At 44.2% G+C, this 23,832-nt stretch overlaps 1 protein-coding gene across 1 annotated transcript in view; it reads right to left on the reverse strand.

Annotated features, from left to right (window-relative positions):
• Gabbr2 (gamma-aminobutyric acid type B receptor subunit 2) overlaps window positions 1-23,832 on the reverse strand; it is a 336,688-nt gene that overhangs the window by 165,279 nt on the left and 147,577 nt on the right. Inside the window, exon 3 of the mRNA XM_070010539.1 lies at window positions 14,569-14,739. Within this exon, the coding sequence (XP_069866640.1) occupies window positions 14,569-14,739 (171 nt within the window). The remainder of the gene's footprint in view (window positions 1-14,568; window positions 14,740-23,832) is intronic.

The following is a 23,832-nucleotide window of genomic DNA, read 5'->3' on the forward strand; positions in this document are numbered from 1 at the left end:
CATGCTAAGTGAAGTAGGCTAGATATTAAAAGCACACCTCTGATGATGTCATTTATGTGGACAGTCTATTACCAGGAGATCATAAAGCTAGATTGGGGAAGGGGAATGAGCAAATGCTAATGAACATGGAATGTCTTTGAGGGGGGGGTTGATGAAATTGGTCTGAAATTAGACATTGGTAATAGCTGTAAACCATTATATATATATATGTATATATATATACATATATATATATGAAATATCACTTAATCATACAACTTCGGGTAGCTACAATGGGGGGATTTCTTGTTATGAGGTGGGTTTTTTTTTTTTTTGTCAATAATAGCAAATCAAAAATCCAGGCATTGGTGGCTCATGTTTATAATCAGGAGACTGAGATCTGAGTATTGTGATTCAAAGTCAGCCCAGGCAGGAAAGTCTGTGAGACTCTTATCTCTAATTAACCACCAGAAAACCAGAAGTGGGGCTGTGGCTCAAAGTAGTAGAGTGCTAGCCTTGAGTGAAAAATCTCAGGAAAAAGCTTAGCACCCAGGCCCTGAGTTCAAGCCACACCAACAATAAAAAGCAAACCAAAGTCAAAATGCATTGTATTCACAAACTAACATGTTGAATTAAAACCCTTTGTACAACTGATGGATAACGAAAATAAATAACTAAAAAAAATATAAGCAACCCAAAGCAGTGTCCAGTAGTTTCTCAGCTGGTTCAAAGACTAAGCCAAAATCTTCACAAATGTCATAAGGTCTACAAATCCCTTCCCAATCAGTCCTCCTCATTCCCCCTACCCATGCAATTCCAGCTATAATGACATCTACACTGTGCCATTGCCACAGAACACCTTTGCCTATTGTGGTGTCTGGAACCTTCTTTTCTCAGACATCCCTTTGACTTACTGTAACCTCATTGCCTCGAGAGTCTGCTCAAATGTCAGCTTGGGCTCACCCCACCCTGCTGTCTCCCCTCTGCTTACCCTACTTACCATCTGGCATAGCACACATCAATCTGCTCTTCGCTTCATTAGCTGTCTCCCTGTAGGAGAGTGCAAGCTCTCTGATGGCAGGACCTTCATTCATTCACTGCTTATTATCCATAAGAGTTCACAGTGCCCAGCATATGACCAACACACACCAGGCACTTAGTAAATAAGTGTTCAATGAGTGAATGCATCATAAGATAAAGTTTTTAAACTTTTACTTTATAATTTTTCACTAATGCCTAATTTAAAAACTACAAAGCTAACAATATAGATTCTTAATAGACACTTATTTTGTTGCAGTTGTATTTCTAACACACACATTGAGTGACAAAAAATTAAAAAAAAAACATGATGAGTCATACCTGACAGATATCAAACCTTGCTTTTAGTACCCTCATTACAGTTAACAACAAGACAAGAATACCCACTATTATTGCTATCTTAAAATATAAATAGCTCTGGGCTCTGGTAGCTTAAGCCTGTAACCCTAGCTACTCAGAGGCTGAGATTTGTGGTTTAAAACCAGCCCAGTCAGGAAAGTGCACATGACTCTTATTTCTTATAAACTACCAAAAAGCTGAAAGTGCAGCTGTGGCTCAAGTAGTGGAGACCTAGCCTTGAGCATAAAAAGCTTAAGGACAGTGCTGGGGTTCTGAGTTCAAGCCTCAGAACCAGATGTGAATAGTGTGTGTGTGTGTGTGTGTGTGTGTGTGTGTGTGTGTGTGTGTGTGTGTGTGTGTGTGTGTGTGTGTGTAAAAACTAGTGAATGAAACAACAATAGTTACACACAGATGCACACACTCACATACACAGTACTCTTTGGTCACTGTTGTAAGCCCTAAGTGCTTTACATGTATTTATACTTTCAATCCCCATAGCACCTGAAGTAATTATGATTATGTTCCGATGATCAAGAACACCAAAAAATTAAGTGACTTTCCCCAGGTCACCCAGCTCTACCAAGTAGCTAAACTGGAATTAGAACCCAGGCAGTCCTATATTAATGACACAGTGATGAGGATAAAGATAGTATGCCAGAAAACAGAAAGCAGATTTATTCTCAAGTCAGATGTTATTGTTAACTTGCTAAAATTCTCCAGGGAGTTACAAGAGGACCAGCTACCAGAATTAACAAGGTCAATGTGTTCATCGTCGTAAAAGGTAGACACACAGATCAAGAGCTTTCCTGTACTCCAGCAGGACTTTAACGACATCACAAAAAACAGATCCCCCTCCCCCAAGCAATCATGAACACAGAGTCCCTGAGAATAAATGTTAACAGGTAATAGAGAGGATGCATGTAAAGAGAGAACAAGGTCTTACTGAGGACCCAGTTCAGGGTGAGGAAAGGTCCCATGCTCATGAATGTGCATATCTGGGTTTATAAAGATGTCCATGTTTCCCTCAAATTAATTATAGACTTGCTTGGATTCCAACAAAAACACAATGAGCATTTTTGAAACTTCACAACAATTCAACTGGTGAAAACAAAGATGACTGAGATATAAAAGTATAAAGATGTCTACTTCAAACACTGGATGAGATCTGAGGATCATGGTTCAAAGACAGCTGGGCAGGAAAGTCCAAGAGACTCTTATATCCAATAACCACTTCAAAGCCAAAAGTGGAGCTATGACTCAAGTGGTAGAGTACCAGCCCAAGTACTGACACAATAACAACAAAAAATAAAACAATGAGGATCAACTGCAGAACAGACCCATCAGTAGATGAAAGTTTACAAGTCAGAAATGAGTGACCAAATGAAGAGAAATGCTTGATATTTCAGAACATATATGGAAATTCCAGATAAGCCAAAACATGAAATAGTGAAAGTACTGGAAGAAAACAAAGATGATGAGAAGAAATTGCTAAGTCTAAAGTGAAAGGTCAAAAAATATGGTCTTGAGAAATTTGACTACATAAAATTCTAAGATTTTCAAGACATCAAGTAACATCAAGCCAGACACCGGTGGCTCATACCTGTAATCCTAGCTGCTCAGGTAGCTGAAAATCTCTGAAGCTATTACCTCAAATTAACCACCATAAAACTGAAAGTGGAGCTGTGGCTCAAAGTAGTAGAGCATTAGTCCCGAGCAAAAAAACTCAGGGACAGCACCAGGCCCTGAGTTTAGGCCCCATGATTGACAAAAACAAAAAAATCCACATCAAATACCAAAATGGAGCCAGGCACTGGTGGCCCATGCCTGTAATACTAGCTACTCAGGAGGCTGAGATCTGAGGATCATGGTTTGAATCCAGCCTGGGCAGGAAAGTCCATGAGACTCCTATCTCCAAGTCACCACTCAAAAACTGGAAGCATTGTGACTTAAGTGGTAGAACTCTAGCTGTGAGTACAAAGAGGCTCAGGGACAGTGCTCAGGTGCTGAATTCAAGCCCCACAACCAATAACAACAACAACAAAAATTGAATGTCATGTGAAACATGAGCAAAACATCTGCCACAGATGTGAAATTGGGCTTATAGCTTTATTTTATCAAGAACACTTAGAAGAAGATTCTATTAGGAAAAAGTGCCAGCCACATCAACTGCCAATTTACAAAAGGAAAAACAGAAACAAGAAAGAATGTTGATTTAAAAAGAAAGAAAGAAAGAAAGAAATTCAGTCTCAATAGTAATCAAAGAAATGCAAATTAAAACAGCAATTGCCAAAGATCAGAAAAGAGTAACACACAATGTTGGCAAAGAATCCTTCCATCATTGCTAGGAAACTCGGAACTCGGAGGATCTTTTGGGAGCACAATTTGGCAATGTGCACAAAGGGTTCAAAAAAATGTGCAGAGCTATTTCTAGGCACTTATCTTTGGAAAATGATCAGAGATATTCAAACAAAAAAGTATGCATCCATGGTATTATTACTTACAATCAGAATAAGCTGGCACCTACAGGCCTGTTCTATAACAGGGCACAGAGTCAATGATAGCCTATGCAGAGGAGAGAATTTTTTTTGAACAGATTGGATGAAGAAGGTAACAGAATACATAGCCATTTTGTGTTCCATCCTAAGTTCCTTAAAATGGCAAAGACACTTTTTTTTTTTATGAGTCAGAGTCACACTATGTAGCTTGGGCTAGTCTTGAACTCTTGATCCTCTTAACTCTGCTTCCAAAGGAAGTGTGACACCACACCTGACCACAGACAAAAGACTTCTTAAGAAAAAGAGAAGTTCCAACAACTTTAGTTATAATTAAGGAGGCTATCTATTTGCAGACTTATTGAAATACAGGAAGGGAGGGAATAGATTATAGAACAAATAGACTGGAAGACAGTGAAGCCTGTGGCATCTCAGAGAGGTTTGTGGTTGGGTGGGGTACAGGGGTTGGGGGAAGCCTGCACAGGGTCACCAGTGCCAGAATCAACCTACGCTGAGTTGTCATCATGAGTTATGGTGGTGGAGAATATTTGTTGGCCCAGAGAAACATTTTCCCTGCATTGCTGAATTAAAGAAGTCACTTCTATATAAGAACATGTATTTTATATATATATATATTTGTTTTTTTATGCATGTTGAAAAAATTCTGTAGGGTTGGATGTATGGAAGTGGTAGCAAGCACTGCCTAGAAAGCACAGGACCCAGTAGTGCCAATAATAACAACCAAAATCGACAAACCAACCATACAGACAAACAAGCAAACTCCAGTATAAGGCTGTAAGCCTAGATGGTACAATGGTTGGGTTCATGTGTTGGAGGCTGGGTACACTGAGGCTATGGTAGAAGAGGGTTGGGTCTTTAAGACTGAGAGCCCAGTGCTAAGTAATTACATTGCTAAAGATGCTGCTTTTAGAAAGAATTTATATAGTTCCCAAGAGAGAAAGGACTTGCCATGTGACCCCTAGTTTTCACCACACTCCCATCATCACCACGCCACACACAATGAGGACTTCGCTAGAATAAAGTCAATGCTGATGTTCGGGAGCCTGTAGAACTGTGAGTTCAATAAGCCTCTTTATAATACCTGGCCTCAGCTATTCTAATATAGCAATAGAAAATGGATTCATCCATTCAGTTAGAGCTTGTTTTTAACTTTCCCCTTTGTGCTTTTGTATTTTCCAAGCTTTCTGCCTTGAATACCTATCACTATTACAGCTAGAAATTAGTAATTAATATTTTAAAATAAAAAAGTAAAAAAAGTTTCAATAAAGGGAACTTGATATTTTTCTGTAAGAAAATAACCACAATTTCATAATTTTTTCTTTCGGACTATTGTAATAACTTCCTGGCTATTTTCTCAATCTCTAATCTGTTTATCCCACAAGACTGTTAACGTCACCTCCTTTCTTTTGTCAGTCATGTGGCTTGAACCCTTGGGGCCTGGTGCTGTCCCTGAGCTCTCCTGCTTATGGCTAGGGCTCTACCACTTTGAGCCACAGTACCATTTCCAGTTTTCTGGTGGTTAATTGAAGATAAGAGTCTCACATCTTTCCTACTTGGGCTGTTTTTGAACCATGATCATCAGATCTCAGCCTCCTGAGTAGCTAGGATTACAAGTGTGAGCCACCAGCAGCCGACTTCACCTTTAAAAGAATTCTCCCCGTGACCCAGACACTGGTGGCTCACATCTGTAATCCTAGCCACTCAGAAAGCTGAGATCTAATTGGGGTTTGAAGCCAGCCAGGCAGGAAAGTCTGTGAAACTCATCTCCAACTAACCACCAAAAAGTCAGTAGTGCTGCAGCACTAGCCTTGAAGGAAAAAATTCAAGGACGGTGTCCAGGCCCCCTGAGTTCAAGCCTGAGGACTGATGTGAACACACTCACTCTCTCTCTCTCTCTCTCTCTCTCTCTCTCTCTCTCTCTCTCTCTCTCTCTCTCTCTCTCGCTCTCGCTCTCGCTCTCTCTGTCTCTCTGTCTCTGTCTCTCTGTCTCTCTGTCTCTGTCTCTCTCTGTCTCTGTCTCTGTCTCTGTCTGTCTCTGTCTCTGTCTCTGTCTCTGTCTCTCTCTCTCTCCCCCCTGACTTCCCACTGTTTTCAGGAAAGTCCCACCTACAGCCCTGAGGGGCCTCCATCCACTGGCTCTCTCTCAATCCAGTCTCTCCCCAGCTTCCTGTGTGTCAAGCTGTCGCGGACTATTCAGTGATTCCTGAAGACTCTCCACACCTCCCCCCTGCACTCCCTTGCTCACATGGCTCCCGTGCTCCTGGCAGATGGGCCTTGGGGGAGAATGCACAGCCAGAATGAACCAGAATAGCTCAGAACCCACACTCTCCAAGATGCGCTGCCCTGCCAGCCAAGAGGCCCAGCAGGAACAAGGCATCCTGGGGAGGGGGTAGAAGCAGGTGTGGAGGGGCGTGAAGGACTCTGATGGTTGATGAGCCGAGAAAAAGAAGAAAAATTCCATGTAGAATCCCACAGCAAAAACTCCCAGGGTTGCGAGGAGGTTCTTGAGAGGTGTGTTGGCTGGTCAACATAGACACCTTCATGTTTCTGGGGTGAGGTGGGGCTTGAGGAAACCCTGGGGTCTCCCACAAGGGCAGGCACCTGCCACCTCAGATCCTGAGTGAGTCCTATATGCAACACAGATGGCACTGTGCTGACTTCAGGGACCCCCCCCCCCAGACACACACACACAAAAACATCAGGTACCCTAGCGATAATGGCATTTTCCTACTGCCAAGAAAGGTCTGGTGGAGCAAGTGCTTTACAGGGCATGCTGGGAACCTGGCCAGGGCCATAGGTGGTATAGAAAAGTGTCCATGGGAGGTATCTGGAGGTCACTCATGACAGCCCCTTTCTCCTGTGTTCCAGAATTCCCTGCAGCCTGGACTGAGGGCAGTCACCTTGAGCTGACAGTGTGACCCTAAGCCACCTGAGAACCGGCCGCTGTGAGGCAGGCCAGGATACCTGGCTTAGAGGAAGTAGGCCCCTCACTCAGCAGTTCCAGCCACACAGCTGGCCCTGCACAGAGAACCCTGTGTATGCACTGCCATCAATACCACGGCAGTGGACATTGGAGACCCTGCTGGGCATTGCTTCTCCCTGGGAGGGGTCTTTGCACTTTAGGACAGGCAGAACCTGCTGGCCAGCTGTACTTCCCTGGGAGATGCTCGCTCACCAGTAGTAAAAAGTGCTGTAGGAATCCCAAGGTCTGCTTCTGGTAAAGGAAGAAGGCCCTGTCTACCCTCCTGAATGACATGTTCAGGGGACCCTGAGGCTTCCTTTGTCCCTGTAGCCCCCAAACTTGAGAGGCCCCCGCATTCTGGAGGCCCCTTCATCATTTATACCTGCGTGCTCCCCTACCCCCATGTCACTGCTCGCTTCATACCTGCTTCTAACCTGTCACCTGGTGGATGGAGTCATTCCCTAAGCAACAGCTGCATGGAGTTACTCCCTAAGCAACAGTTTCCAGGAAGCTGTAACCCTTTCCATTTCTCTAGTACGTGAAACATTAAGATAGCACTATTCAAATGGGGCAAAAATCATGCCAATGTTTAAATGTCTCCCCCTGAATCCCAAAGAGGCTGCCACCCACAATCACTTAGGTGTGGGCAGGATGGATACCACTGTTCCAGCTGGCTGCCCGGCCAGCCTGGTCCCTTCCCCGAGTCAGAAATGAGGGCACAGTGGACAGGATGTGTGCATGGGTCACAGCTAGATCACCTACAACACCTGCAAGTTCTTCAGAGAAAAGTTGGGGCAAGAGGCAGGCACCGGTAGCATGGACAGAATCTGAGCTGTCTCCAGTCCCCTTGTGTCTCCTTTACAGAAGACTTGCAGAAGCTCTCCTAGCCTGTAGTGGGGAGCAGGGATGCTGAAAGATGAGTGGGGGCCAGCCTGCCTGATCTACTTGGTTGGTCCTGTTCTAAGATACAGTGGGCTGACTTAAAGAGAAACTTCTCTGAAGAAGAAAGAAGGATGGCCAATAGACACATGAAGAAATGTTCAACATCCCTAGCCATAAAAGAAATGCAAATCAAAACAACATTGAGATATCACCTCACTCCAGTTAGAACGGCAAAAATCAAGAACTCTAACAACAACAGATGCTGGAGGGGATGTGGACAGAAAGGAACCTTACTTCATTGTTGGTGGGAATGTAAACTTGTTCAACCACTTTGGAAAGCAGTATGGAGGTTCCTCAAATGACTTCACATAGAACTCCCCTATGATCCAGCAATCCCACTTTTGGGCATTTACCCAAATGTTTACAAACAAGACCACACTAAAGCTACCAGCACAACTATGTTTATAGCAGCATTATTTACCATAGCTAAGATATGGAACCAACCCAGATGCCCCTCAGTAGATGAATGGATCAAGAAAATGTGGTATATATACACAATGGAATTCTATGCCTCCATCAGAAAGAATGACATTGCCCCATTTGTTAGGAAATGGAAAGGCTTGGACAAAATTATATTAAGTGAAGTAAGCCAGGCCCAAAGAAACATAGGTCCCATGGTTTCCCTTATTTGTAATATCTAGTAGATGTATGAGTCAAGTGGAAAAGGTCAGATAATGTGATGTCAGGAAAATGAACCCTTAGATATGTATTTTAATGTTTTTTTCTTTCATGCATGTGTTTCTAACGCATTTATAAGATTATCTCTTCGTTGCTTTGTATGTCCCTCCCCCACAGTATAACCCCTGCTTTCACTATATTTGATGTCAGTATAACTTGTGGAGGAGATGGGGAAAAACCAGTTGTTTAAGGATACAGGTGGACCTGTTGCAACAATGAGAAGTACAAGTTGTCATGTCCAAAACGAGCTTTACAACGTCAGTGGGGGGGAAGGGGGGGAAGGAGAGGGATTGGGATTGGGGGGGAGTGGGGAGGCTGGGAAGGGATGTGAAGGGTAAACAAAGGAGGAGGCTGCAATGCTTGGTAAGAAATGTACGCATTATCCTGCCCATGTAATTGTAACTCCTCTGTACAGTATGTTCACAAATAAAATTAAATTAAAAAAAAAAAGATACAGTGGGCTCAGGCCTATGATCTCACTCAAAGGCCGCCCGCTCGCCTCCATACCCTAGTGCATATGCATCCCATTTGATCACTGGGTCATGTTGAGTGCCTGCCTGCCTGCCTGCCTCAGTGGAGCTGGGTGACACTGCTGCTCCAGGGATCACATTTTGAGAACCACTGATTACTTGGTCTTCGTCATTCTGAAGTACTCACCACATTGGGGGGCATGGAGGAGCTCCAGGAAGGCACAGAGGATATGAACTACACCAGCACCAATGCCACCCAGAGGTGGCCATGTAGTAGTGAGGGTCCAGAACTTTCCATTGAGGCTGATGCTAGGAGAATCCCCTACCAGCAAATATCACGTCAAGAAAGAATATCAGCTCTGGGCTAGGGTCTGTGGAAATCTGGCCTACTGGCTTTGCTGCCCCTCCCTGCCTTCCACTGGTCGCAGTGACCCAGGCAGGAGGCAGTCAGGATACAGGCTGGCAGGGCTGGGGATTTCTGTATCTCCCTTCCTCATCTCACACCCTAGCTGCCGTCAGACTCTGGACACAACAGAAGAAAACACATGCATTTACCGTGAAGACTCTGATCTACTGCATAGAGAGCCCTCAGTGAACTCCAGAGCCATGGATTGTACACAGACCAGGCAGTGTGCAGGGAGAGGAGATACGGAGCTCAGCGGTGGCAATGGGAGAGAGATGAAGAAGCTTAAATACCACAACATGTGGAGAGCTGCTATGGGGAGAAGCCCAAGGGGAAAGTGAGCAGAGCTGATTCTGCTGGGGAGGGTGGGGTAGCCAGGTTAGTGCTCTGCAGGGAGCTCTGCATGGGAGGAGCATGCAGGTATGGCTCCTCCAAAGGATGGGATAGGGTGAAAGGACTGACTGGAGATAACACAGGAGAGGCCCTATGGGGATTACAAAGGGTTTTAAACCATGACAAGAGGTGGATCCCTGTCAAGAGCGGCAGGAAAGGACTGTTGCTCCTCACCAGAGGGGTCTGCAGGGAGCACAGTGCATCATGGGGTCTCCTTGCCCTCCACTACAGAGGTGTCTCACCCAGGTTGCTCTCTGAAAGAGCAAGCAGTGACTTTAGAACTCACCAGAGACCCTCATGGCTTGGACAGATGGCAATTCAGTAAGTGGGGAGGACTCCAAAGGGCCAGGTGGGGCTTGGAGGGCCTGAAAGGGCAGAGCTTTGAAGAAGAAGCTCCACAGATGGCAACCTTTCGGTCTGGGGAAGATCAAGGGCTTTGGTAGGTCCCATCACTCAGGCAGAGGTCTCTGGTGGGGAAAGGTCAGCCCCCGAAGCCCAGGGATCACTGAGCACCAGGGAGCAGGCAGGGGGCTTGGAGCCTCTTTGGAAAGAGGAACAGGATAGAAGTGAATCTGTCAGCCCCAGAAACCCAGCTATACAGGAGTCCTGAAAAGGGCTAGCCATGGCCAAGGGACTAGATTCTACACTGACACTAAAATAATACCACCCATTGCATAATGCTGTGTTAGTGATTTAAGTTCCCTATCACACCCAATCTCACAGCACCCCTAAAGCAAGCAATGTGACTATCCCCATACATCCAGAGGCAAGGTGGAAAAGCATCTCTTTATCCATCACCAGTCAGGGAAATGCAAGTTAAATGACAAAAAGACATCATTCCACACCTGTAATAATGGCCACATCCAGAACACAGGCATCACCAAGTGATTCGAGGAGGGGAAACAACAGGAATGCTCCTTCACTGCTGATGGAAAGGAAAACATTGACACAGCCAATTGGAAGATAATTGGGCAGTGTCTTACAAAACTAAACATACTCTTACCATGATCAAAGTTCCTTGGTAATTACCCAAAGGAGTTGAAAGCCTATGTGGATGTTGATGGCTATTACTTGTAATTGCCCAAAGTTGGAAGCAACCAAGACATCCTTCAGTAGGTAAGTAGATAAATTGTGGTATACCCAGATAATGGAATATTATTCAGCACGCAAAAAGAAATGAGCTGTCAAGCCAAAAAAGACATGGAAGAGTTAACTGTGTGTTAGCAAAAGTAAAACAAGAAGTTGGTCAGAAAAGGCTACCTTCTACATGATTCTAACCAGGGCAATGAAAATACCCTGTGTGGCATTATGATAGTAGATAAATGTCACCACACTTTTGTCCAAACTCACAGAAGGAACCATCATGTGACCTGTGGACTTTGATTATGATATATCGATGTAGGTAAATGAAAGAGGCTGGGTATGTGGGGACATGATACACAGAAAATCTGTGCCTTCTTACAACTTTTCTATGAACTTAAAACTGTTCTAAGACAATCAATCTTTAAAACAAAAACAAAAAACCAGAACATCAGAAGTGGCATGGTAGTGCAAGTGGTAAAGTGCTCACCTTGAGCTGAATTGCTGAGGGACAAGGCCCAGGCCCCACGACTGACAAAAAAACAAACAAAAAAACCCAGAACATTTCAAGGCAGGCACCAGTGATTTATATTTGTAATCCTAGCTACCCAGGAAATTGAGATCTGAGAATTGTGGTACAAGCAAACCAACAAACCTAAAGCTCAGGGATAGCACCCAGGTCCTTAGTTCAAGTCCCAGGACCAGCACAAAAAAATAAAAGGCAAGAGAAAATAAAAAAGAACTTCCCTGAGGATCCAATGAGATGTCACTGTGAGAAGTTTGCACCTGCTGACCCTGGATCCCTGTCCATAGATCTCTGGTCCTTCACAGCACAGCCCACCTCAAGTGTGCCACACAGGAGGCCACAGCTCAACTTTTTGAGCAGATGGCTATGTGTTCCTAGAGTCTGTCCCATGAATTGCCAGAGCAGTTGATGGCCACTTACTAAGCCCGACGTTGTGCAGACCATTCTTGAGTGTTTGGCCAACTACAGCTGTCATAGTCCAGTGTGGGAGGGAGGCTAAGCCCACTCTTTTACATGGGGAAAACCAGAGTTCTACCAGCTAAAGAGAATACCTGGTTATCGCACCACAGAGCTTAGAAAAGGTGCTTAGAGATCAGCCTGTTTGGTGCCAGATCCTTCCCTCATCTCCCATCCAGAGAGAGTATGGCTGAACAAGCTCGATCTCTCCTGCCAGACATGCTGTGTTAGGCTGACAGAAGTGCTAGGTCTAAAATAGCAATGGTTAGCAAGGTGAAATGAATGGCATGAGGTCACACTGCTATCCAAGACAGAGCTAGGCCCAGAGATCAGCTCATCTACTCAAGAGCAACGTGGTCACTCAGCTGACATATGTGGGGGCTTGAATCTCAGAGATGGGGGCCGTAGCATCAGATGGTCCTTCACCCACTACCCCCTCCACAGTCCCAGTGCTTCAGTGACAAGCTCCCCTGTCTGCCCCTCCAACGTCAGGATTGCTTTCACTCGATACTCCTTCCAGTGCACCAGGCCGGAACAGAAGTGCTTGGCACTGCTGATCGACCAGGTTCCTAAAAGGAATCGAGTTTCCTCTGCACTCACAAGAAGCTGTTAGCCCCTGGCGAGTTTCCAGGGCTGGCGCTACAGCCATGCCGCCAGACACTGGTGAGGGATGCCAAAGCCCCTGGGCACAGAGAGGAGTCAGCTGGGCTGAGGGATTTAAATCGAAAGGGGTCCTTGCCAGCAACACTACCAAAACCACATCCTGTCCTCTGGGAAAGAGCTTCCTGCTGAGACCCTAGCAGAGATCTCTGACCCTGCCTCGCAGAGACAGAGATGTGGCCCTGAACTGCCACTGGCTTTCGCAGGGAGGAGTCTGGAGAGTCAGGCACCCAAGACCCAGCCAGGCCCCTAACCAGCATGTGCCCCATGGTGAGAAGCCACCCACCCTCTGCAACCTGAGTTTCCTTGTCTACAAAATGGACACCATCATCCCTCCCCGCAGGGTGCTGGCGGTGAAGGTGTTTGGGACTGTACGACACACATATCCAAAGTCGAGGCTGCTAATTCATCCAGTATAGACCAAGTCTGGTGAGCATTCTGAACGGAGGCTACAAGCAGGCAGTGTCTATGTGATCCATAAACTGGTGTGTGTGTGTGTCGGGGGAAGTTGGGACTGCATTCCTCAGGTCTGACATTTTTGGGTTTGGAGGTGCTTAGAAACCCTGATCTTTGCTCCCTTTTCTGGGCCTCATCCCCTCCCAAGGGCCCTTTAAACTGTGCTAGTCAAAGATGCCATTAGAAAGAAACAGGTGTTCCCAAATTGCTACAGAGCCTGGTGTTGACGGAACCAGGAGCTGAGACCTGCATATCCCTCACCAACATCCACCTGTTTCCCACTCATTCAGAACATCTGTCAGCATCCCACCAAGGAGTCTGCCAGCTGAAGCCTCTGTCATTTGGAGTTAGATGCTTCCCTCGAGGCAAAGTTCTGATGGGGTTGAGAAGCAGAGAGGTAGGAACTCAGAAGAAGTCTTATAAGGAAGTGTGAAAAAAGAAATTTTCCAGAGCCGTCGGTGGGGCCAGAAAGTGAATGAGCCTTATTGGAGGGCAGCAACTTTCAAGTTTGTAATGGTCTAATGATCTAATGAATCCTCTTCTTAGGCATGCAAGGATTGGTCCTAATGTCACAACACATTGGACTGAATACCATGCTTCATTAGAAAGTGAGGCCAGGTAAAATGCCTCAGATCTCATGAAAAGCAAATAAGATATATATATATATATATATATATATATATATATATATGTATGTATGAATGTATATACATGTATACTATATACTTATATATACTGTATTATACATATAGTATACTATACTATACATATATATATATACACACACTATATGTATACTATATACAGTATACAGTATGAACTCATTTTTTTGTCCAAGACCAGGACTCAAACTCTTGATCTGATGCTTTTGCTTTTTGGCTGGGGCTGGCATTCTATCACCTGAACCATGCCTCCAACCTTTGAACTCACTTTTTTGTACTGGTTCTGTGACTTGAATTCAGGGCCTTGTACTCTCACTTGGCTTTATTGCTCAAGGCTAGCACTCTACCACTTGAGCCACAAAACAACTTGAGCCACAAAACAACTTTCAGCTTTTTGGTGGTTAACTGGAAATAAGAGTGTCATGGACTTTTCTGCCTAGACTGGCTTTGAAGCACAATTCTCAGATCTCAGCCTCCTGAGTAACTAAGATTATAGATGTGAGCCACTGGTACTTGGGTCATTTGGGTTTCAATAAATATAGATGTCTAGATTTAAATATAGAAATATATATTCTAGAGCAGATGAATTATATATTGTAAAGGAAAAAATTAAGGAAACAAAATGGGTTTGGGGGAATCAGGACAGAAAAGCACTTTTACATATCTGTAACCATGTATATTTTGGCATGATTATTATTATTGCGAAACAGCACAAAACATGTGAGTTTTTAACCCACTATTAAAAACAAAACAAAGTCTTCTTTCCCCTAGGAGAAAACCATGGACAGCATCTATGGTTTTAGGTGGTCATGGCTTGATCAGTATTAGTGCCAGGAAGGAAATGGAGGGGAATGGTACATTTCCTGCCACTTTCTCACACATGCAATCCTACCATGTCTCTGTGGGCTGTCAGTGGTCAAATACCACCGCATCCCTCCTCACCCCATATTCTACCTTCTCCTCCTTCTCCTGGCCTGGGCCCCAGGGCAAGCTCGGGCCTGGGGCACTTACCTCTGAGAAGCGCTGCACATCCTGTGTGAGTGTGCCTACACGCCTCCAGTGGAAGTGTTTGAGCAGTTTCAGAATGGCGGGGTTTACCGCGTTGTCCGACGGCACGGTCCGGAAGAAGTAAGGATATTTTTTCTTATCAGCTAGGACAGGTGTGGTAGCCGCAAAGGAGAGCTGAGGACACAAGAGAGACAAACAATGGCATTACTGCCATCCCTCTGCCGAAAGTAAGAGTCTTGCATTGCTGTGGAAGAGATTAAAAATGTAAAATGAGGAGAAAAAAGGGAGAAAATGAACCAGGGGATCTCCCCCTCCCTAGAGGCACACTATTAATTCAGTCTTCTCTTCACCTCATCTCACAAGCATTTAATTATCTTGTCAAAAACTCCTCATAAACATTTCATTTTTTTATTGGTTTTTGTTTTTCTTTTTCTTTTATCGTAAACATTTTAATAGCTACCTCGGAGATCAGGATATGGAACATACCACAATTTACTGAGTCGTTCCTAATTTGAGGGCATTTAGATTGCTTCTAGCTTGTCACTGTTCTAGAGCTTCTATTCTGACATCCTGCCGATCTCCATGGACAGTCTGTGATGTAAAATCTCCCCAATAAAGACAGGATCTGAGCCTTTGAAGACTATACTTATTTTTTTTAAAGATTTAAAAAAATCAATTTGCATATTTACTAGTCAGACATAATGAGTGGACCAATTTCACCACAGTCCTGTCAATGTTAATCAAACATTCTTCTATCTAATTCTGTAATGACTTACTACTAAAACACTGGAGTCAGATTGCATTCCTGGTTACACACAACGTTGGGTTTTTCTCAGGGAATTTATATTATTTTAAAGAAGAGCCTTTTCATGTCTTTAGTGTCGAGTGGTATTCTAGTGCTTTTCCAATGGAATTTAGTGAAGATTTGCAAAATGGATAGCATTTAACTCAAGCTATTATAGTCGCTGTAAATACTCGATTTGCCTTTACACATGTGTATGTGTGCGTATGTTTTAATTTACACTCTAGTCAAATCTGTCCACCTTCTCTGCTATCAGTCCTTTTCTTTCAAGTGCCAGTAAGTTGTTAAATTGGATTTTTAATAATCTGCCTGCCTTAAATGCCACTCCTTCCCTCCAGTCTCTGATCTGTGCTCCCTCCCCCTAGGCTCATCTGCAGAAGTTAGTTATCAACCCTTTTGATCTTCAGAGGCCAGTGAGGAAATGGCATCTTGCTGCAGCTCTGATTTGCGTTTTTCTCTCTGTGAGTGAGGCTGAGTCTCCCTTCATGGGTTTAAGCAATTTGTAGTTCCTTTCCAGAAATGGTGCTCACCCTTGGTCTCGTTTCTCATTTGACTCTTTGTCTTCCTTAGCTGTGTGTAGAAAAGTGATCTTTCTTGATTAGGGAAGCTCAAGTTTGTTCTTTGTCTTTGGATGTTGTCTTCTGTCACATCAGTGGGTTCTCCATGGTGGATAAATTTACCAATTATTTTTTCATTTACATCTTAGGTTTTGTGTCCTATTTAGAAAGACCTTTCCTACCCTCAGATTATGAAAGAGTTCCTCCATGGTTTCTGTTCTGCCTCCTGTTCCTTTGTTCCCCTTCCCTCTTTCCTTCTTTTGTTTCAGGAAGGATCTGGTTGAGTTTCACATTAGGTTGCCACCTCTGCTTGTCTCAGTAGTAGTTCTAGCTCTAATACATCCAAGTCTCAATTCAGGGACAACATCTTGGAGCCTTGGACTCCTACCACATGAGAAATACTTCCTCCCCGCAACCTCCCCATTCAGGGAGGATGGCTGTGGAGATTTGTCCTTTTATCTGGTCTAGAGCAGAGGAGATTCATTCTCTAGGGTCCCTAGAGAATGTATCCAATCAGCAGCCCCCCATAGACAGAGCCTGTGGGTTGACCACCCAACAGCCCATCAGCCATTACCTGGAGCTAAAGGATACCTAGAGAGAAACTCATTTCTAAAATCCCAAGAGACAGGGGATACCCCAAGACTTGTAAGGGTCCAGGCAGAATGACTGTTGAACAGATTCTAGGTAGGGGCCAGGTTTAATGATACCCAACTATAATCTCAGCTACAAAAGAAGCAGAGCTAGGAAGATCTTGGTCTAAGGCTGGCTCTGGCAAAAGTACAAGACACAATGTGAAAAACAAAAGGATTGGGAGCATGGCTCAAGGGATAGAGTGCTTGCATAAGGCTCTGAGTCCAAGTCCAGTACCTTCAAATTATCATCATCATTATCATCATCAACAGCAATAACAACAAAGGAAGAGTCTGTAGTAAACAGAACTCCAGCTGGATGCATGGAAGAATCTTCACTTTTAGAGGTGACTAGCAATAGTAAGCCTACCACGATAAAAATGAGTCTTAAGACATGCAAATGGAGGCCAGATCAGAGCTTGGGAAGAACAGATGGTTTTCAAAGTATCTGTGTACCCCTTCTCCCCCCAAAAAACAACTGTAGAAAAAGCACATACATGGCTGGGAAGGTGGCTCAGTGGTAGAGTGCTTGCCTTGCATGCATGAGGCCCTGGATTCGATTCCTCAGCACCACATAAGCAGGAAAAAAAAGAAGTGGCACTGTGGCTCAAGTTGTAGAGCGCTAGCCTTGAGCTGAAGAGCTGAGGGACAGCGCTGAGGCCCAGATTTCAGGCCCATGACTGGACTCAAACCCCCCCCCTCCAAAAAAAATTTGTGAAAATCAACCCTCACACAACTTAACCCTTATAATAAAAATTTTTTAAAAGTTTTTTAAAAAAAGCACATACAGATATGTAGGTAATTACAGATATATACTTTTTTTTTTTTTTGCCAGTACCAACCTTCATTGTCACTGTACTCTGCCACTTGAACCAGCTTGGCTTTTTGCTGGCTAAGTGGAGATCGACTCTCATAGACTTTTTTCTGGCCTGGGCTGGCTTTGAACCCTGAACATCCAGGTCTCAGCCTCCTTAGTACCTGGGATTACAAGTGTGAGCTATGGGTGCCTGGCTCATACACATTTTTTTTTTTCTAAACAAAGAATCTACCAGATTCACAAAGAGCATCCAAAAGTTGTGCAATTCCAGATACCTGCTTACAGGTGATATGTAGATCCTATAGAGAGTACAGGGAATGGAAGCTTCCTACAGCCTCCTCCCCCACCCAACTTTAGTGTCCCTAAATCTTCTCTCAGGATGAAGATGCTGGTGCAAACTTTCTCACCCCACCAGTTTTAGAAGAAGCTATTAGAAAAGTCTGGGAGCCACTATTTCAGGGTCTGGGATATTCTCTATGCTTTCATATCCCTCAAAATGCTTAGCCAATACAATTTGGAAATACTGGCTTTCTGATGTGATGGCTGAATCACACTCTGGTTGATACTTCAATGTTATTGTCCCTTTACTTCCAGGTCTACAATTAATTGCTGCTTGAACAACCTCATATGTTTGCCCTGTAGGTAATTACAGTGGTTACCGTTCAGTGGATAAATGGCCCATCGTGTTTACAATGGGGCTTGGAGTACAATATATGCCCTGGGTCTAAATCATGTTGGGTGCAAAATATTAACTGGAGCCGGCATTTTCTGCATCATTTGCGATAATGCACACTTTGATTAGATTGCTATGCGTTACTGTTTCTCTGCTTTTAGCCTTCTAAAACCTCCTGCCCTAGGCAGACTGTAGGTGTCTTCTAGTCTTACTGAACTTCAGCACTGGGTGGCCAGTGGAAGGGAGGATCACCTAACTTTAGGTGTACAATGGAATCATTTAAGGGGAGATTTTTCCAAATCTGATGACTTGGTCCCATGCCAAATCAGAATCTCTGGGCATAGAGCCCGAGCAGCAGTATTATTTAAATGCTTTCTAGGTAAGGATGCCCAGACAGGGTCGAGAATGGCTAATGTTGCTTAACATTCCTGGTATTGGCTAAGCAGGTGGCAGCCGAGAAATGAGCAATAATCAGGTATCCACCCTAGCCACTAAGAAGTAGAGAAGCAGGACTCAAACTCAGATTGGAGGACTCCAAACATCAGTGCTCTCACTTTGGCTTTGATGGCTACTTTCTGCTCCTGCGTGTTCCCTAGGGTTTTCCTCCTACCAGTACCTGACAAATGGGGCTGCTAGTGTTAACGCTCTGGTTTGAAGATCCACCTTTCTGGGCTGTGTGCCTTATTCCACATAACCAAACTTGTTTCAGAATAGACTGTAAGTGAGACTTGCCATCAATCCCTAACCAATGACTTATTTCAGAGAGAACTTTAATTTTAATTTATAGTTTGTTAAATCTAGTCTTAAGGTATTGGTTTTTTGTGCGTGGTGTGTGTGAGAATTTGGCCTGTACAGTGCCTGGGGAGAGGGATCAGGATTAATGGAAATTTTCCTTATGTGGCTTTTTATATAATCAACTTTTGTAAAAGTTCCATGGTGGCTAGCAACTGATGTAATCTCTAGCTGTAAACCGCAGAATTATTTAATAGACCACGTGTACACATAGTAGATAGAATTGAACTAGTTATGTTATAGCCATATGTGCCAAGTTTTAATTTACCCAATCTGTTAAAGGCTGACAGGAGAGTTTGGAAAAAATTTTCTCTATCATCTTGGACCAATCTTTTTCTGTTTCCACAGGATTTTCTTTTCTATGTTTCACTTTTATAGCGGTTGGAGCAGAAACCTTGCCTACTACAAATAGCAGGTACTAAACAGACATCATTGAGTAAATTGAGGATCGGAATATTTACTAACTAAAATATTTATTGCCTTTTCAAATATGATCTCTTGTTTGACATTAATTACTGCCTTATTATTATTATTTGCTTGTGTTTACCTGAGATAACTCTGATCTTCATGCAATTAGAGTTGTTTAGAAACATACACTTCTCACAAACAGGCACATGGGTGGATTTTCAGAAGCACATGCTGAGTGATGTAACAAATAGCTGGCCTAACATTTATCGCCTCATGGGTGGTCTCGCTTTCTGTATGCTCCTTTTCGCTTCCCTGGGTTCCCTTTAGTGTATGGCTTTGTCCTCAGGTTGGCTCTGGCTGTGTGAATTTATCTCGCTCTAGGCTTTAGTCTAAAGAAGCACCTTTTGGTATTCTGAAGAAGGGAAGGGACTGAAGACCTGCTGGCACTGCTGGTCACCCTGACATGAGGCAGAACCATTGGGAATACAATTCTTGGGCTGCTACTGGGTTCCTTTGAAACTACAAAGTGATGAAGAGAAAAATCTGAGGCAAGGGTGGGTCATTGTTCTTGGCTTGCTCCTGTTACCTGGATGCCTGAAGGACTTTTTATTATTATCACTTATTCTTGAAATTTAAAAACAATTGTGAGGAGAGATGTATGGCACTCTTGATTTGATTTGACAGGGAGTCCTTCAGTCTATTACTCTCAAACCTTCTGACTCAGACAAAACACAAATATACAGTATAAATTTACTGTATCAATTTAAACATTACACATAACAGTATATTTGTTTACATTTATGTAGTAGATGTTAGTGCATTTATTGTGTAGACTATATTTTAAACTACATACATTTGTTATGTATACGATTAGACTTTATGCATTGCATATCTATCATTCATCCTTATACAACAGATTTTAGTGAAGTTTATTATATCTACCATACTCATTGTTATACTTAATACATACAATGTATTACAGATGACATTAATTCTATTCTTACCTCTGCTTTGAAACACCTGACTCAATGTTGTCAGTTCTTCCCTCATATCCCTAGCCGTCATATTTCCTTGCCTGATTTCATCTCGTGGCCCTTGTCTTTCTCATTCTAGAACATCTTAGAACTCCCTCAATTTCTGGTGAAAGGTGGGATCATCCACCACCTAGCAATAGGGCCTGAGAGGTCTTGTTTCTTCATACGCCAGCCAATTTTGGCACTAACTGGCTCTCTTGTCTTCAAGAGACCCCATCTCTGATTGCCTGTGCAGCTCCTTGGTGGTGGTGGTGGTGGTGGTGGTGGTGATGGTGGGTGGTGCCATGGCTGAGCAGCCAGAAGACTCTTAGCCACCCAGGGCCTTTGATCTGTGTCACCTGACCTGCTGCGCAACAGCTTCAGCTTTATTGACTCAACATATTTTTTAGTGTGTTATTGACACTTCTAGTTTAATTTTTTTATGATCCTGTCTCTTCTGCCCTACTCTCTTGTCTTAAGCTTTCTGTTTCATGGAAACTGTATTGTTTTATGTAAGGTATAGGATGGATGCCAAACATCCTTCTAAAGTTAGATAGATCATCAGCATAGATCGTCATTTTCAGATCATTTTCTTCCTCTTCTTCTGAGGATTTTACTCCATTGACTCGTGTGTGCATGCATGTGCACATGCACTCACTGGTACCAAAGATTGAATTCAAGGCCTTGCACTCACACTCGGCTTTCTCGATCATGGCTCTCTACCACTCTAGCTATGCCTGTAGACCAGCTTTCTGCTGGTTCAATAGAGATGAGAAGACACCCTGGCAAAGAGGGGGTGGAGAATAATGCAGACGTGGACCCCAGAGACTTCGGGCTTGCACCTCAGTTCAACCCGTAGTTATCTGCACAATTTTTAACAAGTCACAACATTTTCTTACTTGTAAAACTTAGATCACAAGCACTGGCCTCCTTGCATGGTGGGATGATGTCCAGTCATAAGAGACCTTTGTAGACCACCCAGCTCTGCAGGACAAAGGCCCACTGCACTCGGGGTTGAGCTCATCCTGGGAGATAGTGGAGGCTCGATTTGGGATGAGTCCATCAGAACTGGGGGAACTAGTGTGTGTCTTGCTGGGAGGGAGGTTTCCCTAATCCTGTCATCCTGCTTACCTAGTCAAAGTCCTTGTCTTCCTCATTCTAGAACATGTTAGAACTAACATGCCTGAGAGCAAAACTTGTGGATGGATGGAAACACAAACCAACTCCTTTATGCTATCCTGCATGCAATGACCCATCAACCCGGAACCATACAAGGAGAGTTTTCCTGAACTCAGGTCTGACTTGAGACAGCAGCTATGTATGTCACGGTGGCTCAGAAAGGAGACAAAACTCTCTCTCTCTCTCTCTCTCTCTCTCTCTCTCTCTCTCTCTCTCTCTCTCTCTCTCTCTCTCTCTCTCTCTTTCTGTGCCAGTTCTGAGGCTTGATCTCAGAACCTTGCACTCTCACTTGGCTTTTTAATTCAAGGCTGATGATCTACCATTTGAGCCACACCTCCACTGCCTAGAACTGGTTTTTTGATATCACACCTGGGTCTCTTTCTTCAGCCTAATTCAGAGCCCTGAGCCCCAGGAGAGGAGCGGCGATGACTCTGGGTCTTACTCCTTCTTCTGAGATCTGGTGGGACAGAAAGCAGACACTAAAAGATTCCAAGGTTTGTCTCCAACATAGAGTGCCTTGTTGGGCCTGGCTGGTACTACAATAGCCTGGGGTAGAGGAATATACACTTATGCAGCAAAGTGGGCTGGAAAGAGGGCCATCAGATTCTGGCTTCTGTTAGGTAGCTTACTGAACTGAGTGGTACTAGCAGAATGCCCCCCAAATGCAGGGAGAAGTGGGGAGCTCCAACATCTTCAAGATCACCTTAGGGACCTAGGAGACCTGTGCCTTGCCCTGTCTCCATCAGGAAGAAAGCAGGGCAAGCCATTTCCCCTTTTCTCATCTGTTCTTCTCATCTCGAAATGATGGGTTGGACCAGCAATTTCAAAGGTTCCTTACAATCACAGAGGTTGCTTCTCTTCCCAACAACGGAAGAGTATGATGAAGGAGTTTGTTCATTTGAGTGGGTGGCTGTGCTCAGATCTGATCTGCTCAGACACCTGCTGTGTGCTGCCCTTCTCTGCAGATAAACACCCAGATGAGAAATGTAAATATGTCTCCCACTTTCCCCATCTTTATTAAATTCCAAGCCACTGACAGATTCTTGTTGAAATGCAATCTGTTCTTTACCTGGTTGGGGGCACTTGAAACCATTTATTTATTTATTTTTCTTCAGAAAGGACCAATTTATCAGGGTGACGGTCAACGCAGGGGTGGTCACGGTTGCTAAGTGCTGGGAAGGGAAGTTGGGCCCCGTGAGGGGAGGAGAAATGACTGAGGCCTGCTCTTTTTGCTCTGCTAAGTTTCGTCTTTTTCTATGGCTTTGCTGAGTGTGCCTGTAATTAAATGAGGGAGGTATTTGTTATCTTGGGTCCCTTTCAGCCAAACTGAATAGAATGCAACTTTCTCAGGAAGCTTCTGACAAAACAGTTGGTGACCAGAGCCAGGACGTATACAAAGGCCCCGGGCAGGGCCTGTTGGGAATTCAGGGAGGGCTGTGCCAGGTCACTGCTGTGCCAAAGCCATGGTGAAAAAGTGTTTGGATACAAAGTGGCTCAACATAGATGCCCGTGAGAGGCGGCTACAAAGTGCTCTGAGTTATAGAGGGAAGATGAGTGGTTGGAGCGCCAGGGTCCCCGCTCCCATAGGAAGGTCTTGGGGGCATTGTGCATAGGCTTGCCCAAGGCTCTGAAACCTCTTTTGTCAGAGACCTTGTGGGGAACGGCCATTCCTCTTTGGTGTTGAGGACTTTGAGTGCTTCATCATTCAGAGGTGCCTGGCGATTCAGCTTTGCCACAGGTTGGCGGCTGTGTTCTTTCTATGTAACGGCATCAATAGGCAAAGCAGGTAGAGGTATTGTTCTCTTTTGTTTCCTCTTGGAGAAACTGAGGCTTAGGAAGCTGCAGTGATTGGCCTGGATCCCCAAAGAGAGTAGCAAAGCTGGGAATTCCAGCTCAGGTATTTTGACTCCTCCAAGTCATCCAAAAATGAACACATAAAAACTCAGCATTCACCCTCTCACCAGAAGCACAAAATGACCCAATGAGGTAGTCATTATTTTCAGGGGAGGAGACATATTCAGAGAGGTTAAGTTTTCTCATGCACGGTCACACAGCAAGTCAACTGGGAGAGCAGGGAGAGGAACTGCACAAGTCCCCGCCCACTCCACATGCTGCGAGGCTGTTTCTCCAGGATTGAACTATTCCCCAAAGGCATTTGCTTCTCATCTCTATCAAACAGGGAGAGGTGCTGTAGTACCCATATTTTGTAGGTGGGGAAATGGAAGCTCAGAGAGATTAACTACCATAGTCAAAGTGACAGTTCAGCAGCTGACAAAAGATAGGCCTCAGGGCTCTGGTCCTTAGAATTCCCAAGCCATGTTTGGGGGAGACATTGGTGGAGGTGGGGTAGATGGGGGAGGGAGTTATAGAAGGGAAAACAGAGATCTGCTTCAAAGA

This window comes from Dipodomys merriami, unplaced genomic scaffold (assembly GCF_024711535.1).
Source record: "Dipodomys merriami isolate MVZ:Mamm:240054 unplaced genomic scaffold, mDipMer1.0.p SCAF_11, whole genome shotgun sequence".
NCBI lineage: Eukaryota > Metazoa > Chordata > Mammalia > Rodentia > Heteromyidae > Dipodomys > Dipodomys merriami.